Source organism: Gymnoscopelus microlampas (assembly GCF_963454915.1).
Source record: "Gymnoscopelus microlampas genome assembly, chromosome: 16".
In the NCBI taxonomy this organism is placed as follows: domain Eukaryota; kingdom Metazoa; phylum Chordata; class Actinopteri; order Myctophiformes; family Myctophidae; genus Gymnoscopelus; species Gymnoscopelus microlampas.
In genome coordinates, this window is record NC_139953.1 from 29,795,427 (window position 1) to 29,807,311 (window position 11,885).

Genomic DNA, 11,885 nt, shown 5'->3' on the forward strand with positions numbered 1-11,885 from the left:
ACTGTATTTTAATCAGGTTTTTATAGTTTTAATTCAAATACAGTTTAGGAATGCAACTGGTGCTCACTCAAATAATGGCAACCGTTGTGGATTAGCAGAGCTAGAGATTTGAATATGCCATGAGAGTTGAATGTGCAACTTGCACCACCTGTGTATAAAGTGCCACTGAACTTGCATTGCAATTCTTGTTCGTTTTTTAGGAGAAACTTTGGCTCATTGCCTGTATTTTCATGCTACCTAATCAGCAATGAAAATTTGGTTAGAATGTCTGCCCTGCCATGCCTATTGTAGGAAACAGAGTTTATTCCATCCATGTGGGTGCATATAAAAGGTTGGCAGAAAGTGGGTTAATTACAATTATATGTTTAATGGGAATATTCAAATCTTTCTCACAACTCCAAGATAAGTTCACCCTGCCTTCAACAGATCTCTAGGTACCTACAAATCAGAAATTATATTACGAAAAATAAAGACTGGGATGCTATTAAAAGAGAACCGAACAGGCCCATTTCATGGATCTCTCTGAACACCCCACGTAAACATATATATAAATGTAAATATATATATGAGTATGCAACCATACTCATATACAGTATTTTGGGACTGCCCGAAAATACAGATATATACTGGGAAAAGCGTCTAAGTAGAACTGGACAAAATCTTCAAAATGCATATTCCCATGGACCCACTGTCGACTTTGACCACTTCGACAATGACCAGTGCTAAATAATGCATATTCTGTTGGTGGTTGCAAGAAAGATTATTACTATTCATTGGATGAAGCCTAACCCTCCTACAATTGACCAGTGGTTACAAAAAGTTAAGCAGATATATAAGATGGAACACATGACAGCCCAGTTACAATTAAAGCTTCCAATCTTTAAAAAGAGATGGATATCAGTGGTTGAATATCTGGATGCAGAGTCTACATGTGGGTAGAGCTGTGTGTCGGGTCTCTATACCTTAAAGGTGTTATCTCTGGCCGATGGGGTCAAATGGATCCCACTCTCAAGTTTTATTTTTTATATATATTCTTGCTTGTCTATTTACTTCTTATTTATAAATGTTTTCCATTTTAAAGTCATTTTATTTTTTATGTATAACATTTCTTTCAATTTAATGTAAATTGCATGTCACTGAATATGAAAAAAAAGAAGAATGTCTGCCCTGAGATTGGGGTTCAATCCCTGGCTGAGTCCTACCAAAGACTATATACACAGGTAAATGGTACCCAAAGCCTCCCTGCTGGGCACTCAGCATCAAGGATTGTGGGTGAGTCCCTGCGACACAGCGTAGTTTCTAGGGGGTGTACTTGTACATCATGGCCAGGGGATGTACTTGATACATCAAGCCGCCTCATGCTACAGAAACAGGAGATGGGCTCCTGACCTGATGGGCCACATGGCTACTTACTTACCTTTATGCATCTAAAAAGTCATAGGGCAATAACCACACAGCTGTATATAATTCCTTTATCCTTTATTTTGTGCACAGATCTGTGACAAGAGGCAAGCCAAGGGAACCATATTTAAAAGTCTAGACTGACTGTTGCAGACAGTGGGGTCCACTATAAGGCTCCATTAGATCCAGGATCAAGTAGTTAAATTAACTAATACAGTACAAGTCACTCTGAAATTCTTTTAATAATGAGAATTGCCACTCACTTAAAAGAAGACAGGCCATGCAAATGCGTTCTGGGTTATGCAATGTTCACATTCAAATTAGGGCCCAATCCAACATCATCCCTTCCCTGTGGCGAGACCCTGCCGTCTTCTCCATTAATGTTATTTGATGCTGCAGGCATACAGTATTTATACCAGCATAGAGTAGAGCATAGTTGGGCTGTCTCTGTGTTGGGCAGATGAGCTGCTGTCATTTGAAGAGTTTGAACTTGCGTAGCAGCGGGTGGACCGTCTCTTTGAGATAAGGCTTCAGGGCCAGACAGGTGGGGATGTTCTCAGGTTGTTCAATCCAAAGCTTATGGGCAATACCCTTTTCTGCCAGTGTCTCTGATAAGGTGGAAAGAGATGCCTGGTCCGGTGCCTGAGGAGCAAAACACACTAGGTTAGGTTAGGATGTCTAGTAATTGCCAATATCGTACTCAAACTACTTTGAATTGTAACCATGTCATTTCCATACAACTTACTTTATTTGTTTGATTAAACAATATTGCTTGAATTACTTTACACCATATAGTGTACTCCTGCTTTCATCCATTAATACAATTTTGCAATGGGGTTGACATAGTATTAAATAAAGCAATTAAATCTTCTTATTCGTTATTGCTACAATCTGACAAACCCTGACACATACAAGCTGACACGACACAACCTGAGCCCGGTTGATGTTTGAGGTAATTTCATCTGTGGATGATAATCGATTAAACAGCAGGTGTAATAACGGATGCATCCGTAGGCCTAATGTAATCAGACAGTTGGTAGAACAGAATAGAATGGAATGCCTTTATCCACATTAGGACAGTCAGTGGCTCTAAAAGTGGGGTCAAGGGACCCTCAGGGTTCATATTTTGAGGGGGTTCCAAATGGACCCTAACAGGTCTGTAACTCAGAGTGTGTACAAATGGAACCTGACAGAGTTATGGCCCCCCATAACCCCCCGTAAGGTTCCATTTGTATAAACTCTGAAATTAAAAAGCTTGGGAACCACTGCATTATTTAGGACATAGCCTACTACATGTCACGTAGTGACTGTACACATACGTTTTTTTTATTGCTACTAGTGTTGATGTCTTGTATATTATTGTTTGCCTTTAAATGTATCGATGAATTTAATACACAGGACTACAATGGAAAAAGCCCTTGGGGCTTTTTGTGTTATCCTTTTGGCACCATTGTATAATCTTACAACTGTACTATTTGCAAACTGTTATTCAATCAATCAATCAACAGTCGTAGTCAGATGCTCTTATGGGCTTCGGGCAGTACTACTTGTCCACCGGCAGGTGTCCTATACACCAGGGTCTAGACTCTAGATACATTTCTCATTGGAAGAGTGGAGACCACATCCAACTCCAACCTACTGCAGGTGTGCTAGTTATATGTACACAGAATCAGATTATTTAAAATAACGTTATATTCAGTAAAATATGTTCTGGATTGCAGCTTTAAATGAAAAAAGTGAACTTGCTAGATCATTGTTTACCCCAAGAACCACTTTGTGCATGTTGTCCAGGTCTGCCAGGTACTCCTGTGTGTCATTGTCGCCATAATTCAGGTGAATGGCTGCAGTAGCAGCGTGGCATGCTTGCGTTATGACCGCGCCCAGGGGCCAGCTCAGAGCGTGGACTAGATCTGACCGAACTACGACGTACTGAACCAGTCGTCTAGGAGCTCCAGATCCCGGTGTTGCCATTTCAGTCAGCCGGTGGACGTGGGAACATGCGTGGAAAGGAGGGAACTACAACAATCCATGAATGAGGTTTTTAGATCCCATGGCCCGGACGGGCGGTCACGTAGTGATTTGCCAGTTGAGTTAGTTGTTAGGCAACCGCTTTATTTACACCCTTCACCAGTGGTTTGCCTTTACACACGTTTTAGCGAGTGGTGCGAAAAGTACAAAAAAATGTTACTTAAGTAAAGTAATGTAGAAATATTCAGTTACAAGTAAAAGTCCGAAATTCAAAATGTATGAGTAAAAGTACAAACGTATTGGTATCTAAAATGTATTAAAAGTGGTTATGTATGTTTTTAATAAATTATCTGAACATTACATCTGAATTGCAGTGCAGTAAAAGTACAATATTTGCCTTTAAGATGTAGTGGAGTGAAAGCAATGACTTTACACCGGTGCACCACTGCCTGTGTATAAACTCAAATATACATCTCCCAAAGAAAATAGTCCAAACCACCAATCTCTATGTAGGCTAGAGGTTGAATCTCTGTAGGCTACAGAGATTGATGGTTTGGACTATGTGCTGATACAGACTGTAGCGGCTGTCCAGTGTCGACAGCAATGTTGTCCCTTTCAAATGATTGATATTAATCAACGTCATTTATTTTCAGTTAACATCTGCCAATCATCAGCATTTGCCTGACAACCAACTAGCCAATCATAGCACGACCGTCCCCCCCGGCGATGGAATATTTCTAAACTCTACAATTATTTTACTTCCGGTTTATAAAAGCGTACCCCTTTATATGGGAGAGAAAGTAACCGTCGCCCTCTGGTGGCAGCTTTCAAAACATGCAGAGGCTCCACATAATCTAAAATAAATGGTTCTTTGTTTCAGAAAGCATTGGATACAAAAACGAGAGCATCCAAACCAATCTGTGTCATAGTGTGTTATGGAGTGGGTTACTCTCCAATGATTAAAAAAATAAAATAAGTCATCATGTCAACATTTATTGCACACAGTGACTCACTCATACAACACATATGTTGAGCTAATGTATGATGAAACATTTGCATAGCCTAATTCTTTCTTTCTTTGCCCTAACCCTATTAATAAACTCAATTTTCTTTGCAAAGCTCTCATCATGGCATTGTTTGGTCCAGAATAAATAATTTGCCACTCTCCATCACATTCCGAACTACTCTACTGTACAAAGCTGTATATCTCCAAGACTGCTTCAGACCTTCAGAGTGTGTGTGTGAGTTTTGGTATCTATAAAGAGTTTATGGTCTGTGTGAAGCACTGCATGAATTGTTGTACAGTACTTTGCAATGAAGTCGGGCTTCATTGAAGCCTGACTTCATTGTGAAGTACTGTACAACAATTCATTACTATGGCACAATTAACAGACTATGGAACACTATCTGAGAGAAGAATAGCAGCACTTTGTTTGTTGGACTGGACACAAAGGCAGAGTTGACCCACTTCAGCAGCCCAGGCAGGCATCAGAATGAGTTGATGCCAACTGCTTTTCTGATCTGTTCAAATGTAAGCCAGAATGTCATGGACCAGGGGGCCTGCAGAAGGATGACAAGAGTACACTGATGTGAGAGCTCAATTCTTCGTTTTCCATTCAATTGAGAATTACACAAACTTGCTCCAGGAAATATTCTACATCTATACCTACTAGAACTACATCCAAGAATGTGTGTGATTGTAAGGTCATTAACAGATGGGAGTGTGCAATACCATTCTCATCCATGTAGGTAGAAATCCTTTGTAGAGCGAAGAAAACCCTTCCCCTCTAACAGACCGGACCAAACAGTCAATAGAAGATTTGTACAGCAAGCCCCTGAGGAAGTAAAAAGCTTACAAGACTGAAAAGACCCTTACAAGCCTGAAGTTTGATCACCTTAAAATATTTTATTATTATTATTATACTGCCTGAACACACTGTATGATTTTGCACGTGGCATGTGGCAAATAACTCTACCAGGACTCTTTTCAGGCAATATTATTCACTCAAAAAGACAGGGGCGATTCTAGGAGCAGCCCTTTAGGCGGGCTCAACCCAAACAAGCCATTGGATAACAATGAATACAACAGTAATTATTACAGCATACACCAATAATACAGACAATAGCCACATCCTGAGCCCCTGCAGGAGCTAGAAAATGAAAGTGTCTCAAAACAAAACTGCACTGATGAGAAATGTTTATGGATATTATGAAATGATCCATTACAGACAGGAGAGAAAATGAGAGGGGCTTTTCATTATGCATGTCAAAACTAAACTACTGATGGGAAAAACAGCTGATCACGCCTGTAACACAGATTTTACAGGTGTGTGGTCAACCCCAAACTTGCAGCCATATTGTCAAAATAAGTGGGGGACTTTGTTTTTAATTTATTTAATTGTTTTCTTTTCATGGGTGTTGAAATACAATTTCAGGGTGACTGAGCACCCTAAAAGTGTCTAAAGATGTCCCTGCTGAGCACTGTACATCTGTACAAGTCTGGTCATCTGTGTCAGCACTGAACATACTAAACATTTCATTTTACTCTCATACTGAAAATGTTCCTGCAACAGTAAAATCTTATTCAGTAAATATTATGGTATATAGAGTACACAGTATGATTTGTATTGTTTTTATGCTACTATGGATTACTTTTTATACAGACAAAAACCCTTTTCACTGTCTTCAGCAGGGTAGTTTCAGACAACTATTCCACAATCTCCGCATGCTATATAGAGTCTGGAACTACACCTCCCGAAATCCGAGAGAGGAAGCTATATAGTTTAAAATATCTTTACATTTTATTTTATAATTTCCATTTCTGCTTAGCATCAAGCTAAATATGCTTAGATGATTTTGATTTATATTAGCTTTATATTTTAATCATGATCAGAGTCCCAGACTGTATGACCAGAAACATTTGAAAATTGTGGGAGGCAGCAGTCTGGCCACGCGAGACTATCAGCAAGGCAGACAGACACAATGTGAACCTGGCTCCTTTAGTTGGAGTGGTGTTTCTACTCTGAACGTTTTGTAGCACCTTGGGATGATAGGTTAGTCTCACCTGCCACTTTTGTCTCTTGGCTGATTCATGATCCTCGTTTTGACGACATCAGCAGGAGTTCCCATGGTGGCGGCAACCAAACCTGAACATGTACTGGGTGGGCAGAGAACCTTTTATCAGTTTCATCACTATTTTGTAAAATCAAGACATTGCTGAATTCCTATGAGTAATCCATAAACTTGCCTTGCTAAGGCATGGCAAATGCTGTTGTCTTGTAATGAGGTATTCCTTAGTAAAAAGTGCTTGACGGTGTCATATGTTGTGAGATCTGAAAAGAAAACAATACGAGAATAAGAGTAAGGTCTCTAGTCTGAGGGCAGAAATATTCAGATGTATCGGCAAAGCAATTGATGGGTTTGAAGTTTGACATAGCAGTGGATTTCATAAGCGAAAAAATGCATTGAAATGACTGACCACCCGGCATTGCCCTCCTTACAAAACGCAAAGAGTTCAAGTGAGACATTATGAACAGGATTTACGGTACTGCAAGTGTAATTTTCTTGTAAACTAAGTGTCAAATACTGATAGTATATACCAGGGTTCCCCAATTACTTTTCCCCAAGTTATGTCTCGGGTACCAAGACGAGGGCCAGGGGCAGCCAAATTTTTTGTTTTTTATTCATTTTTTCCCTCTAATCGAGCTAATTTGACACTGTGTTATTTTAGGCCTGGGATTCTTAAATCCTGTGTTGAGGGTCACAAAAGGAAAAAATGCACTCTGGAAACAAAATAAGTCCGCTTGAAAAGTAATACAGATTAACAGCAGCCAGTTGTACATGAAAATCAAAATAAGTCCAGAATCAACAATTGACTTACAGATGTGTTTGTTAGTCTGCTTGAACAGTAATACAGATATTATTATTTCCCCAATAGGCGGGCCGCCTATTGGGGAACCCTGCTATATACTGACAGTAATCATTGCTTTATAGTGTTTGTTCTGTCACGATCTCTTCAGTTCGGTCGGGATACCAATTTTATCCAATCAGGAGAAAGAACTCATACAGGATACATACATTATAAACAAGTGAAATTGAAAGTGATGGGGGGAAAATAGCAGACAAAATTGGACCTGGAACACAAGATAATTGAAGTTGATAAATGGGTTCTCTCTCCTGATGCGAGGAGAGCTGAAGAGACAGGGAGACTTCTGTTACTGAACTCTATAGCAATGAATGATTACTATCAGAATATAGAGCTTAAACAAATAAAGCTTTTGTTTTAACCAAAAAATATCACTTAACTAGCCTGACACTCAGCCTGAATTTTCATTTCGTTTCACTCCATTATTCAGTCTGAAAGCCCTCTCAATGCAGCTGATTGCAGAGATGGGGGCGTGGCCAACGTTTTTTTTTTTCAAAGACTCTTTGGCGATTGGTTCATACTGGATTATCCCGATCCCGATTCGTCGTACAGATTTTCAACCGAGGCTGAGACCTCCTATGAGAGCGTCACCAGACCAGAATCGCCTGAACATATTTTTTTAATGGGCGTGGCTAGCGATTCACGGGCTGGAGCCAGGCTATCACTTAACAGCACCTATAAACAAAAGACCAGTTTACATACACAGACTCATCATCATTCACAGGTGGTATTTAAATGAACAGTAGATGTAACACAGTACCTCCTAGATTGACCAGTGCTGCTCTCTGGACATTTGGTACCCATCCTGCCCACAGGCCCCGAATCCCTCCCTCTGAGACTATCTTTATGAAAGCGTGGTACACTCCATGGACACTGCAATAATAACAACACCACAAGAATCCACGCAGAGACAGGAGTTAATGTTAGTCTCAGATTTGGGGGATGAAGCTAGCTATTGTAGACAGCATTTAGAGAATACTCTGAAACTCACACACACACACACACACACACACACACACACACACACACACACACACACCGTGGAGGCTTGCCCTCAAGCCGACGTTTTCCTTCCATCTGCATCTGGACCTTGACCAGGTCAGTAGGACTGGCAAGGAACTGTCCCAGTGCCCCTGCCAGCATACCTCCAATCACAGCCTTCCTGTAAGATAAAGATGAAGGATAATCATAACCAAGGCTTGAAAACAGAATTTCATTTCAATTTGATCACTCCGAGCAGAACCGTGTCTACTCTTGCATTCCACCCCAAGATAACGTTCCAAAACTACTATATTTTTGGGGCTTTTTCTGCATTTATTTGATAGTATACAGTAGTAGACTGACAGGAAATGGAGAGATGGGGAGTGACACGCAGCAAAGGTCGTCGGGATCGGGATTCGAACCCACAACACACGTGCCTGGACACCTACGCCAGCCGCCTGGGCCCCTTTTTATTTTTTTTACACCTTTATTTATGCAGGGTATGTTTCCTGAGTATGAATGCTCATTTATAGCAACACCCTGCTTCAGTCACACCTGGGTGCTGCTCAGTACAACAACAATCTTAGCCATGTAGCAGCTTCACTGGAACGGTTATGTACTGTAACTAATTATTACTTAACGCAAATAATAATTTAAAAACATTTGTTTCACATGCCATCTGTCCATTTCAGCTTATAAAGGTTTTAGACATGACAGATTTATCCTGCATTACACCAATTACATCAAGCTGCCTCACATAACGGAAACAGACCTATGGACGACATGGCTTGGAAACCGTTGATTCCCAAGACTACTAAAGTTATATTTGCAGTTTACACTTTTTAATGGGGAGCAGGTGCGATTCTTCTGATTGCCTCCTTGGCCTTGGGTGCTCATCTATAGTCAATACTGACAGTGGTGTGTTCTACCGTCAGATGCTGTGTACGGCGTATACCTTGAGATTTTGTTTCGTCGCTACCGTATACCTTCAAAAACTGTTTCATCCATTGAAAACGCGAGAGCGTATACCCACGACCACGCGCATCGTATCGTAGCGTATACCTTCCGAAAAAAACTAGAACACAACACTGAATACTGAATATAAAAACCACCAACAGAGGTGGAAATAGCACTCTAAAGAATAAAGATGCAGATATACTGCATGCGTGCGTGCGTGCGTGTGTGCGTGCACAAAGAAGCAAAATAATAATCTCACCAGAGAGGAAAACTATTGTCATCAGAGCGGCCAAGCACAGACTCCCTTAGGTGTTCATACGCCACCATTCGTCCTCCCGAGTACACTGGATAACACATGAACTCAGTTTACACACTTAAGCAACACAATATACTGAAGAAGCTACAGTAGAGTCAGATAAAGGCCGCTATTCAATGAAACTGTGAAAAATAAGAATTTCCACACAAAATAATCATAGGGATAATGTGTCCAACCATGAACACCCTGCTTACCGGGCATTTATCTTGACGCATCTGGACTGTGTCTTGAGATTAATTAGACAGATCAAATGTATCTAAAATTATATCAAATACAAATTGCTTGTCACTGCCACAACATTTATTTCCACCCACGGAGCTGTTGCATATGGATTTCAGACACACGTTGCCCCTTCAGGGGTGGTATTTAGATTAGAATAATATGCCTATTTAACATATATAGCCATCAAGGAAGACATTTTCCAATGATAAACTCTACCCTTATAATCTTGAAGTTAGCCTGTCCCACCTATGTGCCTGTAAATCGCTGGAGTAACCCCCTGCCATAGTTTAAGGGGTCCCTCCTCCTTGATGATGCCTACTGCAGTCCACAGCATCCCACGGTAAGGGGGCACAGTGCCAGCAGAACCTCCATGCCGAAGCAGCGCCGTCTCCCCCTGGATCTGAAGTCGCGTCTTGGTCAAATCCAGAGGAAACGTGACTAGATATGAGAGATAAGAGAGATAAGAGAGAGGTGCACATATGAACAGCCACAGATTATTATTGTTAATAACCACTGTTGGTGCTACGGATGTGTTGTTAACTCCCAGTTACATTAGAGTCATGCCCAGGTCATCCTGCAGAAGGACACAGGGCATTGAGGGCAACCATGTTTTACGCCCCCATAATCCATCCCACCTGGCCTCTCAGTTCAGTTAGTTCACTTGTAGTGAAACTCGCATAGATAACACTGCTTCCATCAATTATTAATAGATATAGAGTAGGTTGCCGAGAGTTTAAAGGCTGTTATTATGGTCAACAGCTAGGATGTTATGGTTAAAAAGCTAGATTGTATCTCTGTTCATCAGTTGCCTGCATAGTTGGTTACCTTAATCTGTTTGCATTTGAGGACATACATATTGCGATGATTTGATTCGAAAGGACCCTTGGCAGTCTGGAGCACCATGGCAGGTGCCTCTGCACAGTGGTGTAAAGTAGCAAGTACATTTACTTGAGTAAGTACTTAAGTACTGTACTTAGGTACAATTTTGAGGTACTTTGCGCAACGTGACACATTGTGAGCTTGTAAATCTGCTATTTTCAAAAGACTTTTAGACATTTTCAAGTACACCAATACGTTTGTGCTTTTACTCATATAAATTTCGAATTCCGGACTTTTACTTGTAACAGAGTATTTCTACATTGCAGTATTGATACTTTTACCTAAGTTAAACATGTGAGTACTTTTTCCACCACTGTCCCTGCATTAGTTGGCATCAGAGCCTTATGGTTGGCATGTAGCCCGCTGCGGCGCTGCCCAATCAAAGTCAGTTGCTCAATCATACATACTCCGTCCGAGGTGGAAAGTCTGGTGACGCGAGGTTAGCTCTCAATCAATGTAAAATAAATACTGTACACACTGACACATACTGTACTACACAAACACACGTGATAGTAGAACGTACTCTACCAATTTCAGCTACAGCTGCAGCACACGCTGACAGGACGAACTTAGAGAGCCGCGGCCACTGTGAGAGCCTCACAGCCGACCCGTCCTCATCCTGCTCTTGACCCATTTATTTGGTCTAGTCTTCAAGAGTGGCGTTATTATTTTCAAACAACGCTTCTAAAAAGCCACACGTGGCCGCGCAATCCAAGACTACACGGAGAGCAACAGCGATGTGTTCAAATGATCAAATCCATAGCGTGCAGCAGCAGCTCTTGTGTTTACTTTACTCCACAGACCTTTAGTTGCTACATAATCCACTGAAGTGTAGTTCTAAGAGACTGCTGTAATGCCCCTGGTCAACCTGGAACACCGGGAACAAAAACTACACGTCCCATCATCCATAGAGTACAGTATGTTTACGAATGATTCGCACCTCCCTTTCATTCAGTTGATTGGCCCACATGATCTCTCATAGCCCCGTTTGGAACCTCTCCCTCCGCTGTATTTCTCCGAGATGAGGTCCCACAGCGTAGGGTGCCGGCAGAGTGCGACATGGGCGAATATTGGCCAATATTGTTGATTCTTACATTTTCCGCACATCGTATCCAAAAAGTAAAGGTCGCCCGCCCCTGCTCTCAAATGTTTAACATTTTAGCGGTCAAGAAAATCTAAGCGACGGGTTGAAACAAGCGTTTAAATCGCTTTTTTAGTCAGCTTGTGGCCAGTCAA

The 11,885-nt window shown here is 41.2% G+C and overlaps 2 protein-coding genes across 2 annotated transcripts; both read right to left on the minus strand.

Annotated features, from left to right (window-relative positions):
* Positions 1-1,627: 1,627 nt before the first annotated feature.
* On the minus strand, positions 1,628-3,438 carry ptrhd1 (peptidyl-tRNA hydrolase domain containing 1). The gene is made up of 2 exons (XM_084082512.1): positions 3,163-3,438; positions 1,628-2,043 (listed from the first exon to the last, which is right to left on the minus strand). Exons 1-2 carry the CDS (start codon positions 3,370-3,372, stop codon positions 1,873-1,875), a joined length of 381 nt encoding a protein of 126 aa, XP_083938638.1. The 5' UTR covers positions 3,373-3,438; the 3' UTR covers positions 1,628-1,872.
* A 1,242-nt stretch (positions 3,439-4,680) lies between these two features.
* Positions 4,681-11,392, minus strand: slc25a27 (solute carrier family 25 member 27). The gene is made up of 9 exons (XM_084081874.1): positions 11,178-11,392; positions 10,017-10,208; positions 9,492-9,576; positions 8,334-8,456; positions 8,055-8,167; positions 6,617-6,701; positions 6,434-6,526; positions 5,102-5,204; positions 4,681-4,929 (listed from the first exon to the last, which is right to left on the minus strand). Exons 1-9 carry the CDS (start codon positions 11,281-11,283, stop codon positions 4,858-4,860), a joined length of 972 nt encoding a protein of 323 aa, XP_083938000.1. The 5' UTR covers positions 11,284-11,392; the 3' UTR covers positions 4,681-4,857.
* Between the last annotated feature and the right edge of the window lie 493 nt (positions 11,393-11,885).